The sequence below is a fragment of the Rhinopithecus roxellana genome, chromosome 10 (genome assembly GCF_007565055.1).
Source record: "Rhinopithecus roxellana isolate Shanxi Qingling chromosome 10, ASM756505v1, whole genome shotgun sequence".
Classification (NCBI taxonomy): domain Eukaryota; kingdom Metazoa; phylum Chordata; class Mammalia; order Primates; family Cercopithecidae; genus Rhinopithecus; species Rhinopithecus roxellana.
Genome location: NC_044558.1, coordinates 6,315,478 through 6,330,160, shown reverse-complemented (window position 1 = coordinate 6,330,160; position 14,683 = coordinate 6,315,478). Strand labels below are relative to the sequence as shown.

At 44.0% G+C, this 14,683-nt stretch overlaps 1 protein-coding gene across 1 annotated transcript in view; it reads left to right on the top strand.

The window, feature by feature from the left end:
* TULP3 (TUB like protein 3) overlaps positions 1 to 14,683 on the top strand; it is a 44,897-nt gene that overhangs the window by 14,279 nt on the left and 15,935 nt on the right. Inside the window, exons 2-4 of the mRNA XM_010359182.2 lie at positions 5,203 to 5,254; positions 11,767 to 11,926; positions 13,587 to 13,727. Coding sequence (XP_010357484.2) covers positions 5,203 to 5,254; positions 11,767 to 11,926; positions 13,587 to 13,727 — 353 coding nt within the window. The remainder of the gene's footprint in view (positions 1 to 5,202; positions 5,255 to 11,766; positions 11,927 to 13,586; positions 13,728 to 14,683) is intronic.

Below are 14,683 nucleotides of genomic sequence, written 5' to 3'. Positions count from 1 at the left end.
AAATGGGAGGAAAAAGAGTTACCCCACTTTTTTTTTTTCCTGTAGGAATTCTTTCTGTTTTGTGTTGATTTATTAACCAGGCTTGGTTATGGTTAGGCTTGCTATTCAATAACTAAGTTAAAATGAAGGAAAGAGAATATTAACACAGGCCGGGCATGGCAGCTCATGCCTGTATCCCAGCACTTTGGGAGGCCAAGATGGGCGGATCACGTGCACCTGAAGTCAGGAGTTGGAGACCAACCTGGCCAACATGGCGAAACCCCTTCTCCATTAAAAATATGGCAGGCACCTGTAATCTCAGCTACTTGGGACGCTGACGCAGGAGAATCGCTTGAACCCGGGAGGTGGAGGTTGCAGTGAGCTGAGATCGTGCCACTGTACTCCAGCCTCGATGACAGACTGAGACTCTGTCTCAAAAAAAAAAAAAAAAAAAATTAAGTCAGAAAAATATAAATTTATTAAGATGATATTCCAGATTAGACTAGAAATTTTAGTTCAGATTGAATATAAGTCTATAAAATATCTTTTTTTTTTTTTTTTTTTTTTTTGAGACAGAGTCTCGCTCTGTCACCAGGCTGGAGCACGGTGGCATGATCTCAGCTCACTGCAACCTCCACCTCCCAGGTTCAAGCAATTCTCCTGCCTCAGCCTCCTGAGTAGCTGGGACTACAGGCGCCCGCCATCATGCCCGGCTAATTTTTGTATTTTTAGTAGAGACGGGGTTTCACCATGTTGGCCAGGATGGTCTCGATCTCCTGACCTCGTGATCCACCCGCTGCAGCCTCCCAAAGTGTTGGGATTACAGGCGTGAGCCACTGCACCAGGCATTAAAATATCTTTATAGGTTATAATTTAGCTAAAGGTATAACTTTTTAAGTTATAATTTATTTAAACTTAGAACTCAGGGAAAATGTGACTTTTGATATATAGGAGACTTACAAATGTTACAGTTACTTAACGTGTATTTATCGTCTCTTCTGTTGAGATGAAAATGTTTTGATTGTACCCTATTTATTCAGATTGTCTGTTCAACTTGCCCAGGCTTGATGAAAGGAATCAAGTGGTGTCATACTGTCAAAGACATACCTGTTTTTTTCACTATTTGAGGCCTTATGAGAAACGTTTGAAAACTTTAGTCATATGCCAGAACTTAACATCTTTGAAGAGGTTTTAGCATGGGTGAGGAATGATTCTATTTCCCCCATGCCAGAAGTCATCACACCTTTGGTTTAGTGTTGAGAACAGAGTACAGATATGTAGCAGCAGCTGTTTGAAAATACTAGTTCATGGTGGAGATTTCAGTGAGCCAAGATCATGCCACTGCACTCTAGCCTGGGCAACAGAGCCAGACCCTGTCAAAAAAAAAAAGATTTTTTTTGTTTGTTTGAGAGAGAGTCTTGCACTGTCGCCCAGGCGGGAGTGCAGTGGCACCATCTTGGCTCACTGCAACCTCTGCCTCCTGGGTTCACGCGATTCTCCTGCCTCAGCTTCCTGAGTACCTGGGATTACAGGTGCAAAACACCATACCCGGCTACTTTTTGTATTTTTAGTAGAGAGGGGGTTTCACCATGTTGGCCAGACTGCTCTTGAACTCCTGACCTCGTGATCCGCTGGCCTCGGCCGCCAGAAGTGCTGGGAATACAGGCGTGAGCCACCGGCTCTTTTTTTTTCTTTTGAGCCGGAGTCCCACACCATCACCCAGGCTGGAGTGGTGCAGTGGCATGATCTCAGCTCACTGCATCCTCCGCCTCCTGGGTTCAAGTGATTCTCCTGCCTCGGCCTCCTGAGTAGCTGGGATTACAGGTGCAAGCCGCTACTCCCAGCTGATTTTTTGTATTTTAGTAGCGACGGGGTTTCACCGTGTTGGCCAGGCTGGTCTCAAACTCCTGAGCTCAGGCAATTCACCCGCTTCGGCCTCCCAAAGTGCTGGAATTACAGGTGTGAGCCATCGTGCCCAGCCTAATTTATTTTTAATTAAAAAAAAAATGGCTATAATCCCAGCACTTCGGGAGGCCAAAGCAGGTGGATCACCTGAGGTCAGGAGTTTGAGACCAGCCTGGCCAAAATGATGAAGCCCTGTCTCTACTAAAAATACAAAAGTTAGCCGGGCGTGGTGGCGGGCGCCTGTAATCCCAGCTGCTCAGGAGGCTGAGGCAGGAGAATCGCTTGAATCTGGGAAGTGGAGGTTACAGCGAGCCGAAATCACGTCATTGTACTCCAGCCTGGGCAACAAGAGTGAACCCTTCATCTCAAAATAAGTAAATAAATGAATAATAAATTTTAAAAAATGAAAATACTAGTCCGTAACAGTGGACTTTTTTCTCCAAATTCTCCTTTTGCTATATAATGTCATTTTATGCAGAACTTTAAAAAATTTATACTGATACATGGCTAGGCACAATGGCTGACGCCTGTAATCCCAGCACTTTGGGAAGCCGAGGTGGGCAAATCACTTGAGGTCAGGGGTTCAAGACCAGCCTGGCCAACATGGCAAAACCCCATCTCTACTAAAAATACAAAAATTGGCTGGGCACAGTGGCTCACACCTGTAATCCCAGCACTTGGGGAGGCTGAGGTGGGCAGATCACGAGGTCGAGGTCAGGAGTTCAAGACAATCCTGGCTAACACAGTGAAACTCTGTCTCTACTAAAAATACAAAAAATTAGCTGGGTGTAGCGACGTGCACCTATAGTCCCAGCTACTCGGAAGGTTGAGGCAGGAGAATCGCTTGAACCTGGGAGGTGGTTGCAGTAAGCCGAGATCGCGCCACTGCACTCCAGCCTGGGTGACAGAGTGAGACTCCGTCTCCAGAAAAAAAAAAAAAAAAATTATAAAAATTAGCGGGGCATGATGGTGCACCCCTGTAGTTCTAGCTATTCAGGAGGCTGAGGCACGAGAATGGCTTGAACCCAGGAGGTAGAGGTTGCAGTGAGACGAGTTCAAGCCACTGCACTCCAGCTTGGGTGGCAGAGCGAGACTTTTTTACTTATACATACTGAATACCTGTAATATTCTAGCACTCTAGTTTTGTTTTTGTTTTATCTTTTTTTTTTTTTTTTGTCATACTATATTAATGAAGGATTTTTAAATTTGGGGTTTAAGAATACGTGACTGCAGATAAAAATCACAAAAGAAAACAGCTGGGCGCGGTGGCTGAAGCCTGTAATCCCAGCACTTTGGGAGGCCGAGACGGGCGGATCACAAGGTCAGGAGATCGAGACCATCCTGGCTAACACGGTGAAACCCTGTCTCTACTAAAAAATACAAAAAAACTGGCCGGGCCAGGTGGCGGGTGCCTGTAGTCCCAGCTACTCAGGAGGCTAAGGCAGGAGAATGGCGTGAACCCGGGAGGCGGAGCTTGCAGTGAGCCGAGATTGCGCCACTGCACTCCAGCCTGGGCGACAGAGCGAGACTCCATCTCAAAAAAAAAAAAAAAAAGAAAATGTAGGAACATATCTAGGTGAAACATGGGGGGCACAAAGTCAAGGGCACAAAGTCAAGGTCAGAGGCTGTTGTGTCTGACATTTTTGTTTATTTGTTCCTCTTTGGAGCTGGGAGAAAAGAGATGATTTATTGACCACCCAGTGCTTTTTTTTTGTTTGTTTTTTAAACATAGAGGTCATGAGTGAATTAATAAATAGAGAGGCATGTCAGAAAATCAGAAAGCACCTCCACGTCTGTGTGTGAGGGTTGTTAAACCTGCCTCACAAGTGAATCTTTGACAGGAAGAGTCTTTGAGACAGCATGCAAATTCCAAGTTGCTATGCATTAGTGAGATGCATAGAACCTTCTAAAATGTAGGAATATAGTGGCACACCATTAAGCCATACATAAATGCTTTGGTATATTTGCCCCAAATGTAGCAAAAACCATGTTTCTCTTTGTGGTAATGGAATTTGTCTTCTTAAATAGCACCTTCTAGTTCCAGTTTTTCTGGCACTAAGTTCCCAGTAAACATTTATCATCCAAATAATTGAGAGCCATTTCTGCCTAATTTCATACTTCACACTTTACAAGAATGCTGAATCACAAAATAAAAGTCTTAAATTAAAAAATTGTCAAGAATAGAAAAGCGTTCAGAGAGAGTTATTGTTTTTCTTCCCCCCTGTTTGTTTGTTTGTTTTGAGCCATAGTCTTGCCCTGTCACCCAGGCTGGAGTAAAATGGTGTGATCTCACTCTTCCTCTGCCTCCCGGGTTCAAGTGATTCTCCTGCCTCAGTCTCCCAAATAGCTGGGATTACAGGCATGGACACCACACCTGGCTAATTTTTTGTATTTTTAGTAGAGACAGGGTTTCACCATGTTGGCCAGGCTGGTCTCGAACTCCTGACCTTGTGATCCACCCACCTTGACCTCCCAAAGTGCTGGGATTACAGGTGTGAGCCACCGTGCCCGGACCAAAGAGTGTTTTTAAATGTTCAGAAGGGCTTGGTTTATCAGCTGAAGTCTGGCTTTATTCCATTTTTGTTGTTTCTTTTTGCCTTCAAGCAGATCTGTCTCTCGGTGGCAATAAATGTCACCTGTTCATCCATACTTACAGTTGTCTCCTTTGATGACTGGCATGATAAGTGTTATTAATGACAGACTTGAGTAAGTTAAGTTAAATGCCCAGATCTTCAGGAATTCAGTAGGCTCTAGTAAGATGTTATACACAGTGTAATTTTCTCTGTCGTAGAACTAACTCCAAAAAACAAATAAATATATTTGATTTTTCAGATGTAATTTAGATGCCAGAAGGAGACCAGAATTGGGGTCTGTTTCTGCTGTTTAGCCTTACACATGACTTCAAGTCTTCCTTCATCTTCAAAGTGTAAAAAATAATGGTATCTAGTTCATGGGGTTGTTTTAAAAAATAAAATAATACCATGTAAAATGCTTACCACTGTGTTCAGAGCATAACGTGTACTCAAGACAGTGTTTAAAACAAAAGGAAATCCCTGCACGCGTGGGGTCTATGTTTTCATCTTTTTCTTGTCCTTGGAGTATTTCAGTCTCCTGAGGTCCTCTGGAGTAAGGGTGGTGTTAAGGGGGGTAAGTCCTCCTGCAGTGAATGTGGGTAGCCTCTAGAAGCTGATGCCTTCTGTAAGGCAGAATCGACTGGTTCCATATAACCCAAAAGAGTACATACATAAAAAGATGAAATTGACAAGGAGTTTTCTCTTTATATACTTGCTTTCTTGCTTTATTTTTTTTTTTAAACAGTGTTTTCCATGAAGAAATGATGAAGATGCGACAGGCTAAACTGGATTATCAGGTGAGCAGAGTCTCCTCTTTTGAAATAGGTGGCCAGCTATACTGGCCGTGATGCTGGCGGTCTTGGCTCTGAATCCTTGGCAGGGCTATGGAAAGAAGACTGGGAAGGAGAAGGCTGGGGTGGTTACCTGTGAAGCAGTGTCTGGAGTTAGTGGTTGCTGAACCAAGGCTCTGGGCTATGGCAAGACCAAAGTGCTTTGAGGATGTCAGCAACAAGACTGGCCTTGGATTTACAATCACCAAAAATTCTTTGGTGCCTTTCTTTCTGAGGAATTAAAAGAATGTTAACATTGTATTTCTATGTAGTAATTTGGTTCTGCTACCTTAAGTACCTCTCTACAATGTAATTTCACTCACAATGTAATTTCACAAGATGGTGTTCTCATGCTAAAATGCAGATCCGAACTTGCTGCTGTGCTGCTTTAAAATCTCCATCGCATGGCCAGGCATGGTGGCTCATGCCTGTAATCCCAGCTCTTTCGGAGGCTGAGGATAGAGGATAATTTTCTTCACAGAGCTGCTGGCACATTTAGTTTGTTTTCTCCATTACACTAAGCTCTGTGAGAGCAGGAGCCAAGCATGTTTTGGATAACCATTATATCAGAAGTTCTCAGCACGGTGCTGGACATGTAGTAATCCTTCATTAAGTATTTGAACAAAGGAAGGAATAAATGAACGATTTTGTGTTGTTACATGCTGTGATCATTATGTTCATATAGCTTAGAACCTATACCCAACATACATCGTATTTATATTCGCTTTTTTCTATGAATCTATTCTAATTCAGCAAATTCTGTAGCTAGGATCGTTAACAGTCAAGATGTCTGGATTTAGTAGGTGACTAAAAGTCTCTAAAGTTTTGTCTCTTCTTTTTTTTTTTTGAGACGGGCTCGCTCTGTCACCGGGCTGGAGTGCAGTGGCCGGATCTCGGCTCACTGCAAGCTCCGCCTCCCGGGTTCACGCCATTCTCCTGCCTCAGCCTCCGGAGCAGCTGGGACTACAGGCACCCGCCACCTCGCCCGGCTAGTTTTTTGTATTTTTTAGTAGAGATGGGGTTTCACAGTGTTGGCCAGGATGGTCTCGATCTCCTGACCTCGTGATCCGCCCGTCTCGGCCTCCCAAAGAGCTGGGATTACAAAAATTCAAAGGAATTTTTTAAAATTAAAAAAATATATCTTTAGCTAAGATGTATAAATTTTGGTGTTAAATAATGTATGAGAAGCTGGCATGGTAGTGTGCACCTGTAGTTCCAGCTGCCTGGGAGGCTGAGGAAGAAGGATCCCTTGACCTCAAGTGTTTTAGTTCAGTCTGGGCAACACAGCAAGACACCACCCTGCATCTCTTTTTAAAAAAAAAAAAGTGTATGAGAATATTGTTAGAGCCATGAAATGCCAACAGGTGCTTGAGAAGGAAGTTACCCAGTAGGGGGTAAGGGAATTTCCACAAATGCAAGGTGAGCATTCAAATGGTGTATAACAACAAAGGCAGCACCATATAATGAAGAAAACATTGGGCTGGGAATCAGAAGGCTTTGGTTCTAGTTCTGGCTCTGCCGTTATTCAGCTGTGTGATTTTAGGTAACATTCTTAAAGTCAGTTGGCCTCAGTCATTTCATCTGTAAAGTGAAGTTAGACTGGATAAAATAATAGAATGTTAGAAAGAATCTTAAGAGTGTCTAAGTTAGAGCCAAGATGGAGGCATATGGAGGATGTGCAGGCTACAACTCAGCCCGGGCATCCCAGGTGGGCAGTATCTTGGTGGGAGCCTCACAGTCCAGAGTAGGCCAACCTGCCCAAGGGATACAGTGCACACCCGTCAGTGACGGTGGCACATCCTAGCAGTTACCCTCGATGGAGGTGGGAGAGGCTGGGGAAGCCCTGCCCAGATGTACATTAGATTAGACTCAGGAATTCTGCTATGGCAGTGTCCTTTTGGTTGAGTGTCGCTGGTCGTGAGCTTTATAGGATAAGAAACAGCTAAAAACAACAAAAGTTAATCCGTCTCCTGAGGATTGGTTCATATTAGCCAGTCTCGTAAGTGATGAATCTGAATCTGAGAATTACTTTCTAGTGAACCGTATTTGAGAATTAGCTGGTCTTTACATTCCCAGTAGAAATATCTGTGGGAAGTTTGCAATCAGAACGTGGCTTGGTATATTCGAAATCAGGGCAGGTAGAGTTTGTAAAATGATATTTATAGTGACACATTAAAATATGATAGTATGATTAATTCTCCTCTTCTAAAGGGATATACCTACCCAAGGAAGGAGATTTGCATCTAACCATCAACTTTGGCTTTCTTCCTGGCTCCCTGACTTACCCTGTCTTGGTAATGAGTCCTTACTCGTTGATGTAGCCTCATTTAAAGCACTGTTAAGTTTTCAGGGAAGTAAAATATAAATGAAATAGGAATTGACATTGTTACATTCAAACCCTAGTAGCACTTCTCTCCTTCCCCCATCCAAACTGCATGACAGTTTTCACCAAGATGGCAGCTTGCACATATCTGTTTAATGGTATTTTTCTTATTTATAAACTTGGACAGTAGTAAGATCTATTCAATACTGAGGTATAGTAGCTGTGGTGCTGATTACAGTTTGAGTCTATAGTTGTTTTTTTCTTAAGTCATTGGTCTAAATGAGTTTGATCAGTCTTTAAGTAGATAGAGAGAGGCTTCCCCAGATACCTTGGTGGAACCTGTGGTCAGGGGTCTAGTCTTCCCTTTACAAGTCTGAGAGCTTAGTTTGTCAGTGAACCTGGATATAACCAGGTCCTTTGGCACAAATTCACACTAGTTAAACCCATACCAGTAAGTTTTAAAACCAGAACCCCAAGTTATTAATGTACCAAGGGAGGTCTACTTTTTCAGTGTGTATTCATCTCTACTGTTCATGATACTCTTTTCCTGGGAAAACGATACCTAAGAAGTTAAACTTCAAATTAGAAGGCTTATTGGTGAGCAAGGAATCAGAGGGAATGAGGTCAGGAGTTCGAGAGCAGCCTGGCCAACATGATGAAACCCCATCTCTACTAAAAGTATAAAAATTAGCTCGGCATGGTGGGGTGCACCTGTAATCCCAGCTACTTGGGAGGCTGAGGCAGGAAAATTGCATGAACCCGAGAGGCAGAGGTTGCGGTGAGCCGAGATCGCACCACTGCACTGTCCAGCCTGGGCAACAGAGCAAGACTCTGTTTTTTTTTTTAAAAAAAAAGATATTTCTCTTTCTTGGACAAACTGGATAACTCTATCAAATTCTAGCTCTTTGGCCTCCCTTTTCTAAACCACAAGCAGAAAACTCCTTTTCTATAGAAAATATTTTCCTTACATGTGAACCCCTCTCTACTAAAAATATAAGAAATTAGCCGGGCATGGTGGCAGGCACCTGTAATCCCAGCTGCTCCGGAGGCTGAGTCAGGCGAATTGCTTGAACCCAGGAGGCAGAGATTGCAGTGAGCCAAGGTCGCACCGTTGCACTCCAGCCTGGGCAACAAGAGTGAAACTCCTTCTCAAAAAGTAAAATAAAATAGCTACAACATTCAGGTTTTTTGTTTTTGTTTTTGTTTTTGTTTTGAGACAGTCTCACTCTGTTGCCCAGGCTGGAGTGCAGTGGTACAATCTCGGCTCACGGCAACCTCCACCTCCTGAGTTCAAGCGATTCTCCTGCCTCAGCCTCCCAAGTAGCTAGGATTACAGGCGCCTGCCACCACACCTGGCCAATGTTTTATATTTTTAGTGGAGATGGGGTTTCACCATGTTGGCTAGCTAGACTGGTCTCAAACTCCTGACCTCAGGTGATCCACCCGCCTCGGCCTCCCAAACTGCTGGGATTACGGGTGTGAGCTGCTGCGCCCAGCCCTTTTTTTTTTTGAGATGGAGTCTTGCTCTGTTGCTCGTCTTGGAGTACAGTGGAGCAATCTCAGCTTCCCGCAACCTCCACCTCCTGGGTTCAAGCGATTCGCCTGCCTCAGCCTCGCAACTAGCTAGAATTACAGGTGCCTGCCACCACTCCTGGCTAATTTTATTTTTTAGTAGAGACGGGGTTTCACCATGTTGACCCGGCTGGTCTCACACTTCTGACCTCAGGTAATCTGCCCACCTCGACCTCCCAAACTGCTGGGATCACAGGTGTGAGCCACTGCGCCCAGCCCACAGTATGCGTTTTTGTTTCATCAATCATTTCACAGACTGTATGTGTGAGACGAAATAGCTGTGGCCATATAGATAAGATATGGCAGTTTCTTATGATTTCAGTACTTAATATTTACCGTCTTTTCAGGCAAGTTACTGGTTTTGTTGTTGTTGTTGTTTTTTGAGATAGCGTTTCACTATCATTGCACAGGCTGGAGTACAGTGGCACAGTCTCAGCTCACTGCAACCTCCGCCTCCCAGGCTCAAGCAATTCTCCAGCCTCAGCCTCCAAGTAGCTGGGATTACAGGCATGCACCACCACGCCTGGCTAATTTTTGTGTTTTTAGTAGAGACGGGGTTTCTCCATGTTGGTCAGACTGGCTTCGAACTCCCCACCTCAGGTGATCCGCCCCCCCTCGGCCTCCCAAAGTGTTGGGATTACAGGCATGAGCCACTGTGCATGAGCCACTGTGCCTGGCCAGCAAGTTACTTTGTATCCATTATGCAAGACTTCTTGGTTGCTAGAAGAAATTTTTTTGAGACAGTGTCTCGCTCTGTTGCCTAGGTTGGAGTGTAGTGGCGCGATCTCAGCTCACCACAACCTCCACCTCCTGGGTTTAAGTGATTCTCCTGCCTGAGCCTCCTGAGTAACTGGGATTACAGGCGTACACCAAGATGCAGGCCAATTTTTGTATTTTTAGTAGAGACAGGGTTTCACCATGTTGGCCAGGCTGGTCTCGAACTCCTGACCTCAAGTGATCCGCCTGACTCCGCCTCCCAAAGTGCCGGGATTACAGGCGTGAGCCACCACTCCCAGCTGCTAGAAGAATCTTACTGGCCAATTCCATTTGGCGGAAGTCATCATAGCCTCCTGTGTATTTGGTGTTCCTGGGTTAAGGTCCTTCTATTCATGGTAGTTCATGAAATCTCAAAAAAATCTCCAAACATAAGCTAGTCCTTGCTCTAACACCTATTCATTCTTGATGGTATATTCCGTATTGGCACGTTATCTTAACTCCCCAGTCTTTTCCCTCTATACACGAGCTATTGAATTAATCAGTGTGCTCTCATCAGGCCAGTTCAGGAAAAACACACTTCCTTTTTTGATAGTCTCACCCCTTGGAGTGACTCTTCTTCCTGGAGGCACTTTTTAGAAACAATATCAATGGAAAAAAGTAAACAGATGGCTTCTTTTGCCTGAAAAACAGTAGTAAGTGGGTTATAATATCTTTGTTTTTTAATCATGTCTTTACTTTTTAGCATGAGGCTTAACATTTTTCCTATTTTGAGTTATCTCAGATCCATAATAATTGCTATATATTATAAGCCCTTATTTGCCAAAAGGTACTAGTACTATGTGCTAGTACTCTCCATTTCATTGGTTTTTTCTTCTCATGGTCTGTCATCCGTTTTTCCTGACTTTTCTTGCTACCATAGCCTTTATCTTGCTTTTATTCATAGAGTTGACTGCTTTGTATTTGATATGTTCCAACTGCCATTTTTTTCTTCTCACCCTTGATCCAAATTTGATTCCTAATTATATAAGATAAACAAGAATGCCAAACTTACTGCTCTTTAACTAATTAGAACATGGAAATAATTTGAGTTTTAGAGAATAATAAAGTTTTTTTCTTCCATTTACAAAAATAAGAAAACTTTGAAAAAAAAAAAAAAGACTAGAAAAAAGAAAATAATCATGCCATAGTCTACCTCTGAAGAAACCACCCTTGCTGTGTTCCTCCATCTTTCCCCCGTGCATGTGTGTTTGTATGTTTTGAGCTTGTAATCACATTGTGATAATGCTGTGATGATTCCCATACATCTTTAGTAGACTTGGTTGGAAATGCATTGTGTGAGGCAGGTGCAGTGGCTCACGCCTGTAATCCCAACACTTTGGGAGGCCAAGGCACCAGACTGCTTGAGCTCAGGAGTTTGAGACCAGCCTGGGCAATATGGGGAAACCCTGTCTCTACAAAAATACATTAGCTGGGCGTGGTAGCGCACACCTGTAGTCCCAGCTATTCAGGAGGGTGAGGCAGAAGGATTGGGCGCACCTTGGAGGTCGAGGCTGCAGTGAGCTGTGATGGTGCCACTGCACTCAGCCTGGGCAACCAAGTGAGACTCTGTCTCAAAAAAAAAAAGAAAAAAAATGCATCATCTGATTTTAAATAGATCTTTATAGGTGTTAGGTGTTCAAAAGTATTTGTTAAATGAAATGATTGAATCCTTAGTCCTCTCTGTGCCTCAGTTTTCCCATTTCTTAAATGGGGAAAAAATAATTTACAAGATGTTGTGTGAGGATCAGTGAAAAACAAATGAAATGCTGGAAGTGGCTAGGTCATGTCGAAACTCTACTTGCTGGCTAACATACCGCCTTTTTCCCAGCGGCTACTACTTGAGAAGAGGCAGAGGAAAAAGCGCCTTGAGCCATTTATGGTGCAGCCCAATCCAGAAGCCAGGCTACGGCGGGCGAAGCCGAGGGCCAGTGATGAGCAGACTCCCTTGGTGAACCGTCACACTCCCCACAGCAATGTCATCTTCCATGGTGTGTATTTAGGCAGCATCACTTCCTGCTGGGGTACAGGTTTCACACACCGAGAGGGCAGGAGGACTCTCGGACGCACCGAAGGGACAGTATTATCAGCGCCATGACCAGGCACCTTCACAGATCTTTATAAACACATTTGGGGTCTTTGAGGAGAATAAAAGCAATATAATCAGTGCAAGACGCCTTAGGTCTGTGTCCATTTTAGAACTGTTGTTTTCTTTTTTTTTTTTTTGAGACGGAGTTTTGCTTTCGTCGCCCAGGCTGGAGTGCAGTGGCATGATCTTGGCTCACTGCCAACCTCCTTCTCCTGGGTTCAGGTGATTCTCCTGCCTCAACCTCCTGAGTAGCTGGGTTTACAGGCGCCTGCCACCACGCCTGGCTAAGTTTTTTGTATTTTTAGTAGAGACGGGGTTTTACCATGTTGGCCAGGCTTGTCTAGAACTCCTGACCCAGGTGATCCACCTGCCTTGGCCTCCCAAAGTGGTGGGATTACAGGCTTGAGCCACCATGCCCGGCAAGAACTGTTGTTTTCTAGATGCCAGATGAATGAGTTTAGAATGACCTCTTTGAGGAGTTTTTGATTGTTAAATCATGGCAGAGGTGAATCATGAAGCCAGGAATAGGTAGAGAGCATCCATTCTTCCAATAGATAGTTCAAAGGACCATCTGAGATGGTGAGGGGTGGAGGAAGAATAAGATTGTAAGTTCCTCTAAATCAAGCCACCCGAGCTATTGGCCTGGACAGGATCTGTACTGTGGAGGACCTACTTTGTTTTCTTGGTCTCATTCTTAAGTTTCTGAAGTACATATTACTTCAGTTACTAAAGTACAAGTACATATTACTGTAGTAACAGAGCATGTTAAAATGAACACCAGGCTGGGCATGGTGGCTTATGCCTGTGATCCCAGCACTTTGGGAGGCCAGGCAGGTGGCTCGCTTAAGGCCAGGTGTTTGAAACTAGCCTGGGCAACATAACAAAACTCCATCTCTACAAAAAAATTAAAAATTAGCCAGGCATAGTAGCACACACCTGTAGTCCCAGCTACTTGGGGTACTGAAGTGGGAGGATTGTTTGAGCCTAGGAAGTCGAGGCTACAGTGAGCTGTGATTACACCACTGCTCTCCAGCCTGGGTGACAGAGTGAGATCCTGTCTCAGCAAAAAAGAACACCAGTTCTGACCTACTCTCTTAACACATGTTCTTATGGATGTTAAGAAAGGAGGGGAGAGGCCGGGCGCAGTGGCTCAAGCCTGTAATCCCAGCACTTTGGGAGGCCGAGACGGGCGGATCACGAGGTCAGGAGATCGAGACCATCCTGGCGAACACGGTGAAACCCCGTCTCTACTAAAAACTACACAAAACTAGCCGGGCGACGTGGCGGCGCCTGTAGTCCCAGCTACTCGGGAGGCTGAGACAGGAGAATGGCCTGAACCCGGGAGGCGGAGCTTGCAGTGAGCTGAGATCCGGCCACAGCACTCCAGCCTGGGTGACAGAGCGAGACTCCGTCTCAAAAAAAAAAAAAAAAAAAAAAAGAAAGGAGGGGAGATAAAATGATTCGGTAGTTCTTCATTCTGATCACATATGCCAAATCTACCCAACTAAATAATGAATAATACTTTGCTCCTTTTTTAAAATTCATTTTATTTTGTCCCCTAGGTATTGATGGTCCAGCTGCTGTCCTGAAACCAGATGAAGTGCACACTCCATCAGTAAGCCCCCCTGCTTTGGAAGAAGATGCTGAAAACACCGTGGATACTGCTTCCAAGCCAGGACTTCAGGAGAGCCTCCAAAAGCATGGTGAGGACTGGTAATGATTTTAAAGCAATTTGCCTTCTTACTCCTTTGTAATCTTTTCCTTTCTTTTCATTGTGGTTAACAATCTACATGACTCAAAATTACTCATGGCTTAGGGCCTCACAGGGGTGACAGTATTAAGCATCTTTTACATCTGAATGTTGGTAATTGTCAGCAATGGTAGTATTTATACTATTGCCTAAGAAAAAGAAGATAATTAAATATAAAATACTAGCTACCATAGATGACTGTTTCTCTCTTTTTGACTATTTTCAGTTCCCACCCTCTTCTTCTGACAGAGTTGTCACTCAACCCCTCTGCTCCACCTCCATTTCATAGTTGGTGACGACTGATAGCCTTTCTTCTAGTTGGAGCTCTCATTTCCATAAATATTCCCATACATTTCAAAGGTCCCTTGTAGTCTTCTTTCCTTTTTAGAAAAATAATTTTATAATGAGAAGGGATTAAGCATCCCCTTTTCAGATGAGAAAACTGAAGCCCAATAATGAGTATCTATTGGGTACCTTCTTTGCATTAGGCAAACATTGCTAGGTTGTGGGATATATGAATCAGGAGACTCATATACCACGGAATGGCATCATAAATGAACGTTTAAACAAATTCGTATATTCACTTATTTAGAAAGTATGTTGTGGCCAGGCGCAGTGGCTCACACCTGTAATCCCAGCACTTTGGGAGGCCAAGGTGGGTGGATCACCTGAAGGTCAAGAGTTTGAGACCAGCACATGGTGAAACCCCGTCTCTACTAAAAATATAAAAAAATTAGCCAAGTGTGGTGGTGGGTGCCTGTAATCCCAGCTACTCAGGAGGCTGAGGCAGGAGAATCACTTGAACTTCGGAGGCGGAGGTTGCAGTGAACCACGATTGTGCCATTGCACTCCAGCCTGGGCAACAAGAGTGAAACTTCTTCTCAAAAAAAAGAAAGGAAAAGAAAGTAT